Genomic DNA, 20,678 nt, shown 5'->3' on the forward strand with positions numbered 1-20,678 from the left:
GAAGAACCGCCAATAGCTGATCTCCATTTCTGAGAACACAAAGGCCATCTGTAATTAATCTGCCTCTTGTTTTTGGTGAAACATATAGGTTCCTGAGATGGCATAAAACAGAAGTTCAGCGAAACACTTTATATTAATCTTTATATTAACAAAGCCAGAGATTAATTTTAAGTGGTGCGTTAGGTAAAGTCAAAGGACACCAAATTGTGAGTATTACTAGTGACTGGAGGAAATGGAACCCTCAGTGCAAAGTCTCTTTCAGGTGGTAGAAAATCTTCCTCTGGTTCCGTCCCTACCACTAATTCATTCAGACTTCAAAGACTGGATCTATCTAACCTGCAGACCTCATGGCCATAACACCTGGCCACTTGGTTCCCCCATCCCTTGCTTTTTGTACCACCTGGCCTGATGAAGAGTTGTGGAGAACTCGAAAGCTTGCAAATTTGGTGAAATTTTGGTAGGTCCTAATAAAAGTATTGCCCAACTGAGGATTTTGTATTTTTTTCTTATGGATCAGCACAGCTACTTTTGTTTTTTTACATGTACAAAATGTGCAGTTCCTGGGGAAAATATGCAATGTAGCTGCACCCTGTATTGCAGAGCCTGCACAGAGCAGGGGGTTGGACCAGATGATCTCCGATGTCCCTTCCAACTCTATGATTCTATGATAAGGACAGTGATGCCATAAAATATCAATATGACATTGTTAAGACTGCTGTTCTGTGTTGGTGCATCTGATTTTTTCCCATCTTGTTCTTGGATTTTTTTTCTATCCCTCCAAATAAAGTCTAGTTGGAGTTCATGATGCCTCTTGTGTGAAATGTGACTAGAATTTTCTTCTGCATTAGTGCTGTCAAATTCGCAGGATTTTCTGCCACTGTATGTAGGCTTCTAAATGTCATGGAATATGACTCTAAACGACAAATCACGAGCAAACAAAAAAGGGAAATGCACAGGTGTGTTGTAGAAGTTCACTGGTGTGTGAGAATTACAATCACACACCACTGTGCAGCTTTGCCCTCCCCCACCCAGAAAAATCCTGCAGTTGCCCATGATGCCTTACTCTGAATAGGATCAGGTGGTTAGGCAAAGCATCTGTCAGGGTGGAAACTGAGCCGATAGAACCCCAGAGCAGTTCTGATTCTGAGGAGGATCAGCGATCCATGGGAGAGGAGCCAGCTCATCCCTCACAGGCACAGCAGCTGGCAAAGATTCCTCCTGCCGGCATTCCTGAGATAGATAGTGACCCTGGCAGTGAGCAAATGCGGGAGGGGGGCTTGCTAGATGCTCGACGCAGGGAGCAACGAGCGATGGAGGGCGCAGAAAGGAGGCGTAGCGCCCGTTTGGCACGCAAGAAACGGCCGCGTCCCGTGGACCCAAGGGAAAGAGGGAGGATCTCTCCCTAGCCCATAAGTTCAGGGTCTTCAAGTGATTCTCCTTCTAACGGGGATCAACTGCCTACCCGCAGCATAGGCTACTTTGCTGTTCATTGCTTAGTCGTTGGTGATTAGCATCTGAAAGAGTCATTAAGTTGTACAAGGATTAAAGCCTTGAAAAGAATCCTTTCGTCTGTGCCTTGAGTTGGCTATTGGAGTGTACTGAAAGAGGCTGGTAGGGCGCATCTGACAGCATCCCAAAGCACACTTGTACATATTTCTGGGAAACTGCACAAGTTTAGAGCAATGGTCAGTGAATTCTTACGACATTGTTTTAGAGTGCGGCCACTGCATTCAGAGTTATGGGTGCTCAAAGCCACTAATTACAAGGGGGTTAATTATGGGCAGTATGTCATATTTATTTATTTCATTTCTATACCGCCCAATAGCCGAAGCTCTCTGGGCGGTTATCTGATTTTAAGCACCGGTATTTGTCTGAAGTGAATGTGACACATGTTAGAATTAAAATTTGTGGAACAGAGTAAAGCTCTGATCCTGAGAAAGGTAGCTGCAGCTAAGTCCCATTGTAATAAATACGACAGATGTTAGTCACAGTTAACTTGTTCTATTATTTCAATGGGATTTAAATGAGAATAAAGGTCTCTGGATTATGAGCCACCCTGCTTAAAAATTCTAGGGTAAATTTGTTGTCATAATTAGTACATTATTTGAAGTCATGCAAGGAAATAGATCACTGTTACTCCTTAGACATTTATAGACTGGCTGTTTTGAAAGTGAGCCAACTGCTGTACTAAACCACAAATCGCTTTTCTCCCTGAAAGTGGTTTGTCTATGTTATAAAGTGTTGGAAAGAGAAAGCTGGAAGGCTGCTGTATGAAAAACACACACACCTCTCTTTTCTGTTCATCGTCTTCCTCCATGACATCATACACCTTCTCTAGCAGCTTCACTCCAAGTCCTTGAACCACATCTGCTCTTAAGATCTCAACCAACCTCCTAATCTTTTCAGGACCAGACAGAACATCTAAAATAATAGGCATAATGATAGGTGTTTTGAGTTCTGTGTTTAGATTTCTGGCAGCTGAACAAGATAAATTGTGAAAGTAAGGGTCATGATGGAGTACTTTTTTCTTCTTTTTTCATTTAGTTTCAGGTCACTATTCTTCTGAAGGCCTTCCCCGACTACACATCTCAAATTTTACTGGTAGTTATCTGAATCACTTGCTTCAATATAGCATCAGTATTTCATGCCCACATAATGAGGTTTGGAGTCTTGCTGCAGATAAGACAGCTTTTAAAACAAAGGGGTGTGGCAGTTGAGTGCCCTTATGCTGGAAAGGGGGCGCACACAGTTCTTTTTTCCTTAAAGGGGAACATGTTCTTTATAGGCTTAATTAATGTACCTGCCCTTTAATAAGACAGTAGGAGACCTAACATAAGTATCACTACTTTCAAGCACATTACAGACCTGAAGGAAACTCCTGAAAAAGGAATTCATCTGGTTCTTCTGATGCTTTTCCATGTAAGATCAAAGTGTCTTTGTATTTCCTATTAAGCCTAAACTGTGATTCAGGAGCTGGTATTGCGGAATGTGAACAATTTTCTTTATTATCCATTTTCAGTGTTCGTGTCATCAACTGTACCAAGTCATTCATCTCATTTGTTTTTCTGCAAAAGGAATAAAAATCCCACCATGTTTAAATCCCAGCTTTTTATTCATGGGTTAATGCAGGAGTGAACAATTTCAAATTTACTATTCAGGACCGTATGCATGATATGTCTTGGATCTTAACTTCCAGAAGAGCTTTCTCACCACACTCCCTTCCTGCTGTAGAATCAGGTGGGGCGGAGAGAAAAGAAGGAATTTTCACATTCTCATGCTAAAGATTGGAGGGGAGGCAGTAGGGGCAGGGCTCTGTAAGGGTAACTAAAATAAAGTGAAAATATGAAAAATGTATTGTTTATTGAAATTGACTTAACAAAATGTCAAGAAGAGAAATAGAGTGGTAATTCGAAGATGTAATCGTCTATTGTGAATGAAGGTCCACTTTCGTGGTAATTGTATAAACAATTAGATAGAGAACTCTTAACACTGATTGCCACTTAAAATAGTCATTAATACCCAATCTTTTACTTTAAAAAAAGTTGCTTCTTTTTCTTGATCTGTTTCTTTTCCAGACTTCTTCTTTTTTTCTTTAACTGTCCTTACTCCCCACCCCACCCCTCTTCCCTAGAAAGCCCTTCCTTTTAAAATTCCCCATCAAACCTGGAGGACATCAGTTTTAAAAGGTGCAAAGATTATCCATATAAGGGGTGGAGGGATGGGGGTGGGGGGTTTCTAGATCTAACTAGATGAATAGCTATGGCCAGGATCCAAAGAGCTTATTTAGGCATAGCTAAGGGTTAGGATATGTGCCATGGGATTTTTTTTCTTTTTAAACAGACTCTCATGCAGTATTTCAGTTTACTTTTGAAAATACCCTCAGTTGAGGCCTGGAGAACTACTATTTGAAAAACAGAAGCCAAAGCCTAGGTTGGCATCTGTAACTAGACACTCTGAATCCCAGCCAGTATCTTAAAAACACAAGGTACTGGAACAGCAGAGCGGACTGGATCCTGATTTAATAATACTAACTATGACTAAGTTCCAGTGTGTCCAGACAATGGAAAAATGATTTGATCAACAGTCAGAGAGCCCAACAGATAAGCCAGATAGGGAAAGAACAAGGACACTTAAGAAATGGATTGCAACAGAACACTCTTTCTATGAAGATAGCTCATGCACAACAGTTTGACAACCTTTGTGAAAGGACAACTGGTTTTTGGAGGAACTACTACTAAACTTTTATATAATGCTTTCTGAATATTCAAAGCACTTCACATACATTTCAGCAATGCTTACAAACAACTATATAAAGGTCAGCCAATAAACTTCTAATGTAGCAGATGAGGGGCAAGGGAGGCAAGAAAACAGATTGCTTAAGGCCATCTAGTGAGTTCTTAACTGTTATGAGAGTTAAACCAGGGAATTCACAACCACTTTAATGCACCAAGTGTCTATGGAGGTGTTGACATGTGGGTGATCCAGTCTATATAGATTTCAGCAATGTACCCAATGGAATACTACACTGGAAAAGAAACAGATTAAGAGGGAATCTGGCTTTTGCAAGCACTACAGAGCCAAATTAAGGCAGTAAAACAAATTCCTCAAAAATCATTTTAGTTCCAGTTTTATTCAACTATCTACTGGCAGCTTCGATAATGGAAATAAGAATGTGTAGGTAAGTACCAAAGAGGTGCCCAATTCCACTAGCAAAAAACAAAATTCTGCAATTAAAATAATTTTTAAACCTGGATATATATTTTCCTTACTTAATTTATGTATCCCAGTCTTATCACACAATGTAGGTTTTGTTTGTTTTTAGCAACATTTGAAGCTTATTGTTCAAACTTTTTTTGCTGGGTGCTGGCCTGGTGTTTTACAAGTACCAGCTGGGCTGGTGTTTGTAAAACACTGAAGTTGTAGGTAAATGCACAGGATTGGGAACCCTAAGATAAGCATTAGAATTCTTATGATTTGAGGAACAAGACAGATCTACCTAAATATCTAAGAAACCCAAGAACTTCTAACATTTCTTGAAGCTAGATTTGGAAGAACACTTTTACTAGAGCTTGAAGTAGGAACATGGTGATACCATGCCAGAAATGTGACTGGTTTGCAGATGCACAAATGCCCTGCACGATCATAGACAAAAGAGAGAACACTTACCCTTCTTTACAGTCTCCATCTGATCTCTCCGTGGAGCTGGTGGAAGAGCTTAGCTCATCCTCAGTAGGGCAACCAATTATGCTCTTTTTCTGCTGAAGATAATACATGCATGTCAAAATACAAGAGAATATGGATAAAACATAATCCATAGCCCCATATTGCATCGTCTCCTAGGAACATCTCTTACATACACCTCACTGAAATGAATTATCTTTTTTCCAGTTCATATCATTTGGCGTAGAAGGGCAACTCTCTGTGAATCTGCCCCAATTTGAGTTGCTAATAACAAAATACAACTGCATATAGCAATATTTGGAAGCAATCGAAAGTGGTGTTAAAAAATCATGATAATGGAAAAGTTTTCTTATTTGTGTTGACGCTTATTCTAATTCCACAATACCAAACAGTGAAGACTTCTTCCTTCATTTGCCTTAAATTTTCCTTTTAATTGCTAATTGTGTTAAACTATGTCTCAAGTCACACATAAAAATCTAAGTGCAACAACGTATGTCATATTTTAAAAAGTGTGTTTGGCAACAGTTAATCACACTAGAATGTAAAAATCCTCTAAAAGCCATAGATAAAGAAATTGGCAGGAAATACTAATCTAATCCACTCTCTTCAGAAATATTCCCATGTAAAGCACTTTGCGATGGTCTAAAGAGATTTCCAGCATATGGATGACACTGGCTAGATTGCTCTTTTATACCTTGCAACATTAAAAGTTGTTTGCTTTCAGATGTTTTTAACATATGACTTCTGCTTACCTTGTAAATACTAGGCTCTGAGGAAAACTGAGCAGTTTGAACATGACCATCTTCCTCTGGAAATTTTGTTTCTATTGATGCACCGTGAGATGCTCGTCTTGCAGCAGGCCCTGAAAAGAGGCGAGTTAAAAACATGTACAATTTATTATTTTGACTATTCACAGCAATGAATAAACCTGGAAAAGTTTGACAAAGTACAGGCATGCATTCCTTTGTCAATTCAGAGTCCAACATTACAGTGTATTTATTGCATTTATGTACCACCTTTTCACCAAGGCACTCAAAGTGGTTTATAATTCAATACCAAAACCAAATAAAATAATAATAAAAGAGCAGCATAATCGCAACACAGTACACAGCCCCCCCAAATCAACTTCCTAAAGCATGGCAGAATAAAAATGTCTTAACTTGTTTCTTAACAGGAGTCAAGCAACATGGACAATTGAACCTCGAAAAGGGAGGGGATTCCACATTAAGGGGACCACCACAGAAAAGGTTATGTTAAATTAAGCATACTTCACCATTACAGTCCTAGGTTGGATCTCTTTACAAAAATTTGCCTGGATGCAAAAAGCACCCAGTCTGGGGCTTTCAAAATCACTGTTGTTTGCTACCAATATAAGAAGCTAAACTTATTTATACACTTCATACATTTGACAAAGTGCCTCCAGTCCATTATGCTCCAATAAAGTCTTTAAAAAAGGTGCCAGCAGACTCTTTTTGGTTCCGCTACAACAGAGTTGCTTGGCTGCCTCTCTGTCATTTATACATGGACCTAGATACAAATTCAGACTTTTGATTTTTACTCCACACTAGCAAACTGCCCTGGCTTTGCATGCGTTGGAATAGCCCTTAGTTTGATACAGCGAAGCCTTCAAACAAACTTAGACAGCTGTCAGAGCTGGACACATTGTACCCACCCTGTCTGAGTGGAGATAAAGCCACCAGCACTTCTAGGCACAACCCCTGCCATGGTGCACCCCTACAGCTTCCTGAGGGAGGGGTCTGTCCATTCCTCTGAGGGGGGTGTCCCACAGCAGTGGGGAGGGGGCAGCTGTATAACTGTCCTTCGGCCTACTAATTTCTCCTGTCTTCAAACTGCATCAACTGCAAAGCTATGCGCTTGTTAGGGAACTCTGCCATCTAGTGACTAAAGATGGTACTGCTGGCTTGAAACACGTGGATACATTTCAATTAATTTTAATTAATACGTTTTAAAATCCAGATGAGCCCGAGGCACACACCCCTTGGGTCCCCTGCCAAGTTTCAGGTGTCTACGTTTTACAGTCTTGACAGTATGGCACTGCCAGACATCCTCTTTTATTGTTATAGATTGTGCCCTGGACTATAGTTCTTATAAATACTTTGCCTTACACTGTACTATACCAAAAGGTATGCTTGAAAAATGATTTAGCTGACAGATAAAGCTTCTTACTATTAATAAGCTTAGTTACAAGCTCAAAGACTGAGAATTTGGAAAAGAATTATGTCTTGATCATATCCCTGTTAATGTAACAGTGTTAAGTCTCTCTCTGGGGGAAATTACAACAGAAAATGTGTTATATCTAAGTAATTACACCATATATTTAAAAAAAGGTAGGGAGAGGCAAAGAAGTCAATTACCAGAAGGAAGCATGTCTTCCTGGGACTGCTTTAGTCTCCTTCTCTCTCGTGCCGACAATGGCCGATCCTTTAAAATAAGTAAAGATCATATCAGCAGTAACATCTATAGCTTTTCTATTCTGTTATATTTGGCTAGAAGGCACTTTACTCAAGGAAATGCTGCCACAACTGAAAACTAACTTGCAAGATTGTTAAATAGGTCACTACCTTTCTCTGCTGTCTTATTCTTCAAGGCAGATAAAGCTGTGTAGGGAAAGAATCACATGCCCCATTCATAAAACAGGTTTGTTAACTAGGGATGTCGGAGAAATCTGCAGTGGAACCAAATGAGTTCAGATTTTTATTAATGCAATGCGTGGATTCCACAGCAGATCAGCTTCTCCCCTGTCAGACAGATTCCACAGACTTGTGGTACCGTTTTTCTGACCTTTGGGAATTTTGTGCAAATTTAGTCATAGAAAAATACGCAATAATTAAAAGAGGCCCAAAATGCACATTTCCCTCCATAGGCTATGGCATGAAAATGCACATTTGGGGGGGGGGGGGATGTGCACATTTGGGGGGAATGTGTGCATTTTCACACATGCAAATTACCACAAATTTGCATCTGCACAAATTTGCATCTGCACAAATTCATAAACTTAAAAAACCAATTCCGCGGATGGGTGCATGACGGAACAAAAGGCCACCTGACAATCCGCGACACACAGACAGAATGGATTTTACACAATCCATGTATCGCTACTGCCGTCCCCAGACTAAGCTGATCTACAGAGTTTTAGTAGTGCAATAGCACATTAGTGTATGGGCGAAATGCCATTTGGGAGACTTCAAAGAAACAGATAAAATTAATAAGCTCTACAAAGATGCCTGGAACAAACCTTAGAAACTGCTACTTCAGTGCTTCTAGATCTGTTCACACCCTTTGCAACTGCAGCATTCTGCTTGTCTGTGTTGTCTTCCCTTGTCTTTGCATCCACATCAGGAGGTGAAGGCAGACGCCGAGGAACAAGCGCTGTAATCTTGAAGGGAAAAATTGAACCTCTGTACTAAGTCTTCAAGGCTGAATGTAAGGATTCCTCTAGGCCCTATTCCCAATTATACTAACATCAGGTTAATACAAATAATCAAGCGGATCATTCAATTCCACCTGTCATACAGCAAGGATATAATTCTGTACATCACAGGGAGCACATGTTATCTAAATAAGCAAATATTGTGCTGTGCATTATTAGTACAGATGTTCTGTCACACAGTCATTTACAGCAACACCTCCCAAAAAATTTAGACATCTCTTTGGCCTTTGAAAAAGCAATGTAGAGAGCTCATCTTATACACTTTTAAAACACAAGATGAAACTAGATGCACATATAAACAGTTACTGCATTTTAAAGAAAATGAAGCGTCAAGACTTTTTGTTTTTACGTTGCCTGAACAGACCTCACACTGCTCTCTTTTCTTCTGCCGTCGTTGTCGTGACAGGGAAGGCTCATGAACAGATCCTTGGGGCTGGAAACAAGGGATGCTTTCATTCTGAATTTTATTTTTCACTTCTCTTGGGTTTCTGCAGCAGGCTTCATCCTAAGAATTAACACAAAATATTTGTAATACTTTTAATCTATGCTTTCCAGATTTGAATATACAGATGCTTGAAAAGAGCTACCAAGGACCAATAAATATTTATTTATTTATTAAATATATTTATTTATTATTTCTTAATCATCCATCTGGCTGGTCACCCAGCCACTCTGGGCAATGTACAATAATACAACAGTTTAAAACAATAAAATTCCACATTAAAACATCGCATTTCTAAAAATACCCTAACCCATCCCAAATGACTGCCTGAACAACCATGTTTTTAATGCGTGGTGGAAGCTCAACAAAGAGGGGACATGGCGGAGTTCCCTAGGGAGGGAGTTCCACAGAGTGGGGGTCACCACAGAGAAGGTCCTCTCCCTCGTCCTCACCAGCGTAGCTGTCCTGGCTGATGGGACAGAGAGAAGGCCATCAGAGGCTGATCTTGTTGAGCGGCCTGTCTGGTGTTGCTGGAGGCACTCCTTGAGATAGGCTGGGCTGGAACCATATAGGGTTTTAAAGGTCAAAACCAAGACATTGAATTTGGCCCAGAAAACAACTGGCAACCAGTGCAACTCCTTCAGCACTGGAGTGATGTGATCATGCCTTTAATCAGGCGAGCTGCCACATTCTGCACCAGCTGCAGCTTCTGAACCGTCTTCAAGGGTAACTCCACGTAGAGGGCATTACAGTAGTCTAGACGAGAGGAGACCAAGGCATGTACTACCGATGGGAGCAGATGGTCGAGAAGGTAGGGCGCAGCCGCCGTATCAGATGGAGTTGGTACAGTGCTGTCCGGCTCACAGCTGACACCTGAGCCTCCATAGACAGCTGGGAGTCTAAAATGACCCCCAGGCTGTGGACCTGGTCTTTCAAGGGTAGCTGTACCCCATTCAACACCAGGTCAGCATCCCCCAACCTCCTCTTGTCTCCCACCAAAAGTACCTCGGTCTTGTCAGCTTCACCTTATTCCTCCTCATCCAGCCACTCACCGTCTTCAGACATTTGGACAGGGATTCTACAGCCAACCTTGGTGAAGATTTGAATGAGAGGTAGAGCTGCGTGGCATCCGCATATTGATGACACCGCACCCCAAACCTCCTGATAGCCCCCAGCGGCTTCACATAGATGTTAAATAGCATCAGGGAGAAGATGGAACCCTGTGGCACCCCACAAGTGAGCGGCCACGAGTCCGAAACCTCCTCTCCCAGTGCTACCCTATGGTAACTGCCAGAAAGGAAGGATCAGAACAACCATAATATGGTGTCTCCAATGCCCAACCCCTCCAGGCGGTCCAGGAAGATACCATGGTCAACAGTATCAAAAGCCGCTGAGAGGTCAAGGAGAACAAGGAAGGAGCATTCGCCCCTATTCAGAGCCCTCCTCCTATCATCCACCAAGGTCGTTTCTGTCCCATGCCCACGCCTGAAGGCCGATTGAAATGGATCTAGATAATCTAGGGGTGTACAAATCCCACCTACCCAAGTCCGCTGGGGGTCCGCGGGGGGGAGGCGATCTGTCCCTCCCCCCCGGAATCCTCGCCAGCTGCTGGTGGACTTCCGGCCACTGGGACGCAAATGGCGTCCGGCGTAGCAGTCGCCATTTGCGTCCCTGCTCTTTGCTGTGATAGGCTACGTAAATGTTTATGTAGCCTATCACAGCAAAGAGAAGGGACATAAATGGCGTCTGCTACGCTGGACGCCATTCTCTTCCACAGGGCTGCAGCGGACGGACCGGATCCGGACAGTGGCAGGTAGGATCCATTCCAGGGCAAATTCACGGGGTGGTGGACGTGGGTGGTCCGTTCCACCACGGACACAGAGGGGCCGGATTCTTTAGAATCCAGCTTCAGTGGAGTCTCTGACGGAATTCTCTAACATCCCTAAGATAATCGGCTTCTTCCAAGTGTGCCTTCAACTGCATCACCACTACCCGGCTCAATCACCTTGCCCCAAAATGGGAGATTCAAAACTGGGCGAAAGTTGTTCAAGACTTGGGGATCCAAGGAGGGCTTTTTTAAGAGCAGTCTTATCACTGCCTCCTTGAGGACTAATGGCATCACTCCCTCCTCAAGGGAGGCCTTCACCACCACTCTGATCCCCTCACCCAGCCTCTCTCTGCAGCTCATAATGAGCCAAGATGGGCAGGGATCAAGTAAGTAGGTCGTCGACCTTACAGATGAAAGCACCTTGTCCACTTCATCAGAAGGAAGAAGCTGGAACCGATCCCACAAAACCGGTTTGCCAGAGGCCACCTCTCGCTCACTAACTGTATCCACGGCATACAGAATAACATTCCTGATCTGATCGATTTTATCTGCAAAGTGCCGTGCCAAGGCCTCACAAGAGGCCTTAGAATGCTCCAGCGGTTCCGGACCACTTGGAACAGCCTCCTGGGACAGTACTCTGCAGATGCAATAGAGGCAGCATAATATTCCTTTTTTGCTGCCTCCACCGCCACATGATAGGCTGAAGATACACCTCTAGCCCGTGTCTGATCGTCTTCGGAGTGAGACTTCTGCCACCAGCGCTCTAGCCGTCTCACCTCCTGTTTCAAAGCTCATAACCTCAGATTGAACCATGGTGCTGTTCAGGGGGAGAGGGCGTTTCGGAGCCACCCAATCTAATGCCCCAGTGATTGCGGCATTCCACCCACCCACCAGGGTCTTGACCGAGTGGCCGCTGGCGTGCCCCAGAGAATCCCCAAGCACGTTCAGGAATCCATTCGGATCCATAAGACGCCTGGGGAGGACCATTTTAATGGGTCCTCCACCCCTGCGGAAGGGTTGTGGAACCAAGAAGTCAAATGTCACCAGATAGTGATCGATATACCCCCCACTTCCAGATCACTCTCCACTTCTCCAGAAACAAACACAAGGTCGAGCGCATGACCGGCTACATGGGTGGGCCCAGTTGGAATAAGGTACAGCTCCCAGGAAGCCATGGTCTTCATGAAGTCCCAAGGTGCCCCCAGGAGGACAATCTCTGAATGTACGTTGAAGTCCCGCAACGCCAATAAGTTAGGGGACTGTACACACACATCAGAGACCACCTCAAGCACCTTGGCCAGGGAGCCAGTCGTGCAGCGGGGTGGGTGGTACACAAGCAGAATCCCCAGACTACCCTTCGAGCCCAACCTCCAGTACATGCACTCAGCAACCTTGGTCTCCCAGAGAGGGGGTCTGGTGAAGACCAAGGACTCCCGGTAGATAACAGCCACTCCCCCTCCCCAATCCCCAGCCCTCGGCTGCTGTGCATACAAAAATCCAGCTGGGCACATGGCCACAAGAGTTGGAGCAGCGGCCTCGGCCAGCCAGGTCTCCGTAATACAACTCCGTAATATCACCTCCTTATCATCACAACAAAACTACTACATTCATTTATGTAGTCATTTGTCTAGAAGAAAACTGCAACTATGTTAAAATGTGGGAAATTTCAAAAGCAGTTTTGTGATATGGCAAGGAGGTCGGCTATTAAAATTTAAAAAACCAAACAGAACTAGGGAATCACAAACCGTTTAGGCTAGCTCAAGTAACTCTCTGGATCTTAGATGGCTACAGCAAGTGAAATATTTTCAGATAGCAATAACGCTCCTCACAATAAGCATATCAGAACACAACTGTTAAAATCCCATGAACAGAACACTTAAAATATCTCAGCTCTTGTGAACCCTGAGAGAGTACTTGCATCCAGTTTTTAGATCTGAAAGTGGAGCACAGTTCCAGTTATTCTGCAGCATTTTTCCCACAAATCTACTGATTGAAACAGAATGCAATTAAAATGTTATTCCAGATATTTAAAAGCTGAAGTCTGCCCAGAACCATTTACAGATCTTTGGGTGATTATCTGTGGCCTACAGAACACAGTCAGAACCACATCAAATACTCTTGATCTGATTCATAGTCAAGTGACTACAAATGCAATCCTAACTCCCAGAGCTAGCTTGCTGAAGGAGTTAGGACTGGGCATAGGAAGGCCACCTGAAGAGGGGGGCTCTGGCCACCAGCGGAAAGCTTCAGGGGCAGCAAGCTTGGGTCCACTGGATCCAGGTCAGCTGCACCAGCCTCAAGTTGGCATAGTGGGGGGGGGGGCGGGGCACTTGCCTTCCACAGTCCTGGTGCTGAGCTGGCATGGCGTGGGATGCAGTAGTGGTTCTGCTGTTCCTCTCTGACACCACTTTGGGTTGTTTTACTCATTCCCTTGTTTACTCTAAAGTGGGCTAAGGGAAACCATTTTATGAAAGGCCCAAACCTATACACTCTAGGAAAGTAGTACTGTGCAATAGTCTTTGTCTAGGGGATAGAGGCAACAGACATTTGAGGTTCGTTTGTAGAACACTTTGCTATAGGAAGCCACTGGTTTAATTTCACATGCTTTGCAGAACTGCAAAATTTGAACACTTACCAGAATTCCTACAGGAACAAATGGCGCTAGTAGTTTCTCAGTAGAATCCAGACTCTGGAAAGAGAGTTTACTGTATGTTCATTAACACTTACCAATCATGCTGTGATGTAAACATTAGCAAAATAAAAGAGCAAAAAATTGAAAAAAAAAATTTGAAGGAGGCAAAAAATGATTAGTTACACAGCACACAAGAGCTGAGAGCCAAAGAAATAGCACCTAGGACTCCACACCCAATCAAAAAATTTCTGGACCCATTGCAAACTTTTACAGGAGTCCCCTTCCTCCTCTCTTTCTCCCCATTTCCTCCTGTTCTAGAGAAGGGCCTGGGCCAGCAATTCACCCTTCAGGATATCACTTGTTGTGTTTGAACATTGCTTCTGATTAGCTCCAGTAAATCTCACAAGATCTCATCACCCCATATAGATACAGCGAAATAAATTGGCAAAAACATCCTCAAGCATAGAACAACCATTTCAATTTTTTCCTTATGATAATGGTCTTGCAGCCTGTGCTCGGCTCCTCCAGATCCCCAGGGGTTGTTAAAAGGTCTCCCCCACCCCGATCCTTGAGAACTTGAGAGAAACTGCTGTTCAATGGGGTGGTGGGGAGTCTAACATTGCACTAGGCATGTCCAAGCCCTTGGGGGCATGTAAAATAACTCTTTATATCCAGCATAACATTTACATGACTGAGGGCACAATCCTATCTGGATAGTCAGCCAATACAGGGCAAAGGGACAGCAGAGGCTATCTTCACTTCCGCGCTCCAGCTGCCCCACATTTCTGCTAGATCTGCAATTTCTCCTGTCTAGCAGTGGTGCCTTGGAGGGGGAGTTAAGGAGGCTGGGTTGGCCACAGCAAATGGCATACCACAGCCACCCCAGTCTCCTCCCATCTCCGCCCCCAGGAACACCCCTTTTCCCTGTCTCTCTCCTCCATTTTCCAAGTGCGGAGAGCTGGCCAGCATGGTGCTCTCCGAACTGGCTCTGAGGGGGAGGGGAGTGTAGTTTCCTGGCTCCAAGGTTGGAGCCCTGCCTCCAGCCTTGGAGCCAGGAAACCGAACAATCCTAGGGCCCTGAAGATATTGTCTAGGAGCCACAGGATTGCTAAGGAAAGCATTCAATCCCAGAAGTGGCTGTTTAAGCAAGGGCTCTGCGTAAGGCTTTAGATGTCATATCAACCTCTTTTGGGGCTTGGATCTGAGCCATCAAATCTGATAAAACGGGTGTGTAGATTTGACTGTTGGCTATAATTTTGAAACTAATGCATATGTGTGAATTTAACAATGGCCACAAAGTGTAAATAAACAGATTACAGATCCACTGTATTTGTTGCTTAGAAAAAGCAATTCTCTTCTCAAAACTGGTATCAAATTAGTCAGATATGAATGGAAGGGATGGTGATTAAATGCTGTTTAGCTTTGGAAAGGGAATCCCAGGTCAATGAGAGACCTTGCACAACAACTAGGAGGTATGGTAGTTCAAGGCTACAGGTCCTGGAAAATAAACTGCACTATTTTAAAGCTATGAAAAATGTGTGTATTGTCAAAAATTTTGCTCCTGCCAAAACCTTATATGAAAACAGAAGTATGGCATAGTTAATCCTACAGATAGACTGCCTCTAGTTATATCAGCTATGCCTATGTAGAGAACACGAAGAAAGCCCATCCAGCAATGGCAGCATATCAACCAAAATTTCACTGTAAAATCAACATAGCTGAATTCATGACTACCAAAAAACAATTTTGTCCTCAGTCCCACCTCCTCCAATGGCCTTTGTGCTGCGCAAGAGATCTGCAGCACACTGTTTAACTGGGGTAAAGTGGCTACTGCCAGCACAGCAATGGCAAGACCACCTGATGTAGCACTAACCAGAATAAGGTCATGATCACACAAGTCCAATGCCACTAACTGCTGGTGCAGCAGGCAACCTTTTTAATGGCCCAGTCCTATTTTCAGTTGCTTTGTACCTTCCATTAGATTCCTCTGTGTAAAAGAGAAAAAAAATTACTTTATCACTTGTGTTTGGGGTCTCTGAAACAGGTTGCAGAAGTCTCATGGTGTCATCATCAACACCCGTGGCATCAGCAACTATCTTCTTAATATCTACATTTTCAGTTTTCAAGCTTTGCTTGGTGATTTTCTGCGACCTTTCTTCCTTAAACTGTGGGCCATTTATTGCTTTCTCAGACCCTACTTCACTGAGAATACTTGAACTGCTGGATTTTTCATCCTCTACTGAAAGTTCAGTTTTAGAGTTCCTCTTTTCTAAAGGAACGATAACTATGTCCACTTTGCTCACTGTTGCCATGGATACACTTGTGCTGTTCAAACCATTCTTGTTTACACTTTTTTCAGGCTCAGATGCCAGTCTGTCTGAGGAAGAAACTTCAAAGGTTTTATTATTGATTAAACATTTCTCTTCATTCTGTAATTTGAAAAAAACACACACACGTAGAATTAATTCATTGATTTCATTAGCAACTTTATTTTAAATGTAAGCACAAGAGCCCAAAAGAATTTGTTATCCCTCCAAAATAGAATCAGGCTGGATCCAAAGAAGTCCTTCTGCATTCAGATTTCTTTCAGTAATAGAAAGTTTGTTTGTCTGAGCAGTGCCTCTTCTTTGAGCACTACTAAAAAGAAGAAACTAAATCCAAATATGTTCTTCCATTTGCACAAGCTCTTGTGTAAGTCAAACATACCAGGTATACCATTCCACAAACACTTCTGATAGAGGTATTTGCCTTTAGCTCACTGCTCTTTGGATCCAACAGGGCAATCCTAATTCAAATTCCACCAATTGGAGGGGATTAGGATAAAAATGAACCCATTTACGGCACAGGAAGTCCAGATACACCAGTGTAACTGTGCTGCCATGCTGCCAGCATCCTGTCGGCAGAACAGCTAAAAATGAGCCAGGGATGTGGTGGGACAGTTACGCCACATCTAAGGCCTCTTCATTCCTACGACACGCCCACAATGTCAACAGATCTTTACGGCAGGTCAAGGGCTGGTGTAAATATTTCCCCTCCCCCTTAAGTCAATTGGGGCAGGGCGGGGGAGGGGGAGCTACCCTACCACCTTCCATCTTGGAGTGACAGAGCCTAGGATATGGTGCAACTCAGCACCAATCACAGCACATCACCACCAGTATATAAACCCCACATAGGCAGTACTTAAGTCAAATTATATGATGTATGGCATGGGGCTATATCTCTCTGGTCCCATGTTGCACATCCTTAGATCTCACAAAGGGGAACTCTGGCAATGGGATACTATGGAGAAAAGGTACTTTCCACAAAATGACAAGCACCATGTACAGAAAAGGGGCAAGCTACAAAAGATTTGCCTCCTGAGCATACATGGGACAGAATCAGACACAATTCTGGCTACATATAAGATACTCCAACATGTGCTGCAAAAAATAATGCTCTATTTCCAACTAATTACTGTGGCTCACAAAAACATTCATGTTGATATCCATTTGGGGTAGATGCTACACAGCTGACTGAAGTATTTTACATCTTCAGATGGCAGAATTATTTATATTTTGACTTCATGCTTAACATACAGTTTAAAAGAACTGAAATACACATTACCATAGGAAAAGGGACAGAAGAGAACACTGTGAATTAACTGGTGTTACTCTTGCTAAATTTGAAACAAGTTCTACATCTATTTTTTGTTATCAAATTGATGATAGCCCCTTTATTATCACAAATCTTCTGACTACAGTGTTAAGATATAACTCACCCCTTTACATTTCCTTGAATGTCCATTAGGAAACTTCTGGGATGTTATATTTCCATTTTCCAATTCAGCTTTCCCTGAGGAACTCTGGGGTTTAAGTTCAGACATTTTCTTATGGTTTTTGGATGTTTTCCTTTAAGGCAAGTGCAAGAAGATACAAACATTAAGGTATTCACAGGATGAAAAGATTTTAGAAAGTATTGTTTTGCACCAACACAAGTTTATTTCAGCTCCCTATGTACAGATTTATTTATTTTTTGTAGTTGTATCCCGCCTTTCTACCCAAAAATGGCACTCAAGGTGGCTTACAGAAACCATTAAAACTGATTAAAACGATACATTAAAATACAATAAAGACATAACAAATACAGAAAACAATATTATTACAAACTGCACCCAACCCAACAGACCAGATACAGGCTAAAGGCCTTCTTAAATAAAGCAGTCTTTGCCAGATTTAGAGTGGTGTCTGAAAGCATGGCATATGCAACAAACATAAGGTTTATTTCAGCAGTCTGCATTGCTTGCCAAACCATCAAATATGCCTGTGACTGGCTTTAAGAGAATGGTCTTGCTGGATCAAAAGGGCATCTGTGCCCAATGCTGGCCAGTTATATGCCATGCATCACCAGCCAAGCCGTTTGTCCCCAACATCCAGAAATTGAAGGTTCACTCCCTCCAGTCATGAAGGCTGGATTTGGCCTGTCATGTCTAATACTCATTGACACAGCTATCCTCCAGGAAGCTTAAATTCTTTTTTATAACCATCAAAGATCATGGCCGTCACCACCTTTTGGGACAGCAAATTCCAGAAGTTAATTCTGTACGATGTGGTATTTCACTACAGACACAAGGGGTTATGTGATCCAGAGTGTCCTTTCATGCATAGAAGTGACAGAGATCAAGAGGAGGCTCCTGCTGAAGGAAGGTGTGGGAGCCAATCTTCGCCAATCCCCCCTTTCCCCTGCAGCTCCCAGAGCCACCTCTCATGCTGTTCCGGAGAGTCCCCCGAACCTCTAAGCAGCTGGGGGGGGGCTCAAGGGACTGCAGAAAGAATCGGCAAAGAGGCTCACCCCCTTTTTTTTCCAGCAGGACAATCCTGTGGGGGAACGCTATCTATGTGTAGTGTGGATGAAAGCCAAGAATAATTTATCTTCGGAAACGCTCTTTAATTTTGCAGCTTTAAACTATCTCTATGCAGATATAAATGATTGCACAAGATGTAGGAGTGGACAAGGATTTATCAAGAGCCAGTGTGGTGTAGCACTTAAGATTGTTGGATTAGGACTGATGCTGAAGGTGCCTTTAAGCCCCCAAATAGGCCCGGCTCTCCCTTTTCCTGCCTCTGATACAAACACATGTTCCATACTGGCTCTCAGTATGAGAGAGACAAGCAGTAGCTGTAGTAAGTGCTAAGCTATTCCACCTTTGAAATAAACTGAAAGTGTCATTATGAACTACCATACGTTACAAAGTCTGAAGGAACTTCACACTCAGAAAAAACAGTCATTCCAGTAACTACAATGAATGACACTGCAATATATATTTCTCATTTAAACTTCTCTTACGCCCTTGTAGCTTCCAAAAACAGTGAGATTTGGTGCTTGATATACGGCTGCCTCAGTACACTTCTCACGCTGGGTCTCTCCTCTGGCTTTTTACTAAGCATAGTCCTTATTAGCTCTTTCAGCTGAATGCTGTAATCTTTTGGCATTGGTGGCAGCTGTCGAGAAGAGAAGAGAAAAGTACTGGCATTATGAGCATTCCTAGGCTGTTAAAAGTAATAATAAAGTATTTCAGAAGTTTAACCATCAATTGTTAACATTATTATATTTATTCATTTACACATATCACAAGTCTTGGGTATGCTTTTCTGAAGAAAATGTTGTATTATACAACAGTATGGCTAAGGAGGGCAGCACGGTTTTACTGCTTAGGCTGACCAAACTCTGGCTCTGACAAAGACTTCCTTTATGGCTACTCTAAACCAGATATAGCACTGTTGGTTTATAGCTTCTAATCACATGGCAGGCCAAATCTGAACTTACTGTCACAATTGCTTAGAAATCTGGGAAAGCATGGGAAGGAGAGAGTTTTCATGAGCCACACTGGAAGTTGCTGATGTCTATGGAAAAGCTGAGGTAGAGGTGCAGATCTCAGAACTGTGGCCAGGAATTGCAGATTTACATGCTAGCGTCTTAGAACAGGCTTAAATAGCCAAGCAACATATAATGCTAGTAGTGTCCTAGAAAGAAATTGCTTTTCAAGGTGGCCGAAGATCAGCACGCATCCGTATCAGACAAGATGATACACACTATCCCTACACAAAGATTTCAACTTTGATCATATACTTTTTGTGAAACATACTGAGTACTTACTACTCATTTGGTATTCAAGGATACCTCTGAGATTCTGTATTAGTACATCCTTATATAATACATCTATTTTGCATGCAGTTTTCTCCAAAACAGAAGAACGGGGGCAATTCCTGTACACATGGGGGGGGGGTCAATGTGTGTCCTCAGTCCCTAAAGATTGGACCCACAATTAGCATAGCAAAAATGATACAGAAAATTTACCTTTCCTTCAATAATTCGATAAACTAAGGAATTCATGTCTTTAGCATTGAAAGCATGCTTCAAAGTGGCCATTTCATAGGCACAACAGCCCAAAGCCCAAACATCAGACTGTGAAAGCAAAAGCAAAAGTAGTAAGAAATATGCCTAAAAGCCCTTGAGAACAGGGTCAAACAAAACACTGGCAGCCTCTACAGCAGAGGTGGGCAACCTGTGGCCCTCCAGATGTTTTGGCCTTCAACTCCCATCATCCCTCACCACTGGCTACGCTGGCTAGGGCTGATGGGAGTTGTAGGCCAAAACATCTGAAGGCTCACAGGTTGCCCACCCCCATTCTACACAGAGGCCCCACTGTAAACCACAGATTTTAATATATGTGTATGTCTCCTTATACAGCAAATGTTCTACAATATAAATTCACCTAGAAATAGTCAGTGAAAGCCAGGTTTCTTCATAGCTATCTGGAGAGAAAGTCTACTGAAATTTATCCAGACTTAAAATGATGAGATTTTTCTAACTCAGAAGAGGTATGAAATAACCGTACAAAACTCTTTGCATTATTGTAAATGTCAGTGAAAACTCATGACCAAGTTACTTTCCAGGGACCAAAGTTGCAATAGTCTTGCAATCTGCACAGGCACAGCAATGTACTCACAACTCCAAGGCATTATGGTAAATAATAACTTCACATATAGGTGGGGCTTCCTCATTACCAATTAACAGAAGGGACAAGTTATCCATGACCTCATAAAAATATGAGAACCATGTGTACATGCAGCCTTCTAGTTGATTATTTTCTATGAGCAAGATCTCT

The 20,678-nt window shown here is 42.7% G+C and overlaps 1 protein-coding gene across 10 annotated transcripts in view; it reads right to left on the reverse strand.

Annotated features, from left to right (window-relative positions):
• Positions 1 to 20,678, reverse strand: part of NEK4 (NIMA related kinase 4) — a 31,428-nt gene that overhangs the window by 5,822 nt on the left and 4,928 nt on the right. For 3 of the 10 annotated variants that reach the window (XM_084839759.1, XM_084839760.1, XM_084839754.1), the window contains 11 exons: positions 18,857 to 19,011; positions 17,292 to 17,421; positions 15,547 to 15,963; positions 13,538 to 13,591; positions 8,997 to 9,137; positions 8,438 to 8,578; positions 7,557 to 7,623; positions 5,934 to 6,043; positions 5,167 to 5,258; positions 2,866 to 3,065; positions 2,288 to 2,421 (listed from right to left, as the gene is read on the reverse strand). In XM_084839759.1, the coding sequence (XP_084695885.1) occupies positions 2,288 to 2,421; positions 2,866 to 3,065; positions 5,167 to 5,258; positions 5,934 to 6,043; positions 7,557 to 7,623; positions 8,438 to 8,578; positions 8,997 to 9,137; positions 13,538 to 13,591; positions 15,547 to 15,963; positions 17,292 to 17,421; positions 18,857 to 19,011 (1,641 nt within the window). Of the gene's footprint in view, positions 1 to 2,287; positions 2,422 to 2,865; positions 3,066 to 5,166; positions 5,259 to 5,933; positions 6,044 to 7,556; positions 7,624 to 8,437; positions 8,579 to 8,996; positions 9,138 to 13,537; positions 13,592 to 15,546; positions 15,964 to 17,291; positions 17,422 to 18,856; positions 19,012 to 19,867; positions 19,976 to 20,678 lie in introns of all 10 variants that reach the window. The other 7 variants (XM_084839751.1, XM_084839757.1, XM_084839758.1 and 4 more) reach the window with 4 other exon arrangements.

The sequence above is a fragment of the Heloderma suspectum genome, chromosome 2 (assembly GCF_057233095.1).
Source record: "Heloderma suspectum isolate Gila_16-S chromosome 2, 16-S_ref, whole genome shotgun sequence".
Classification (NCBI taxonomy): Eukaryota; Metazoa; Chordata; class Lepidosauria; order Squamata; family Helodermatidae; genus Heloderma; species Heloderma suspectum.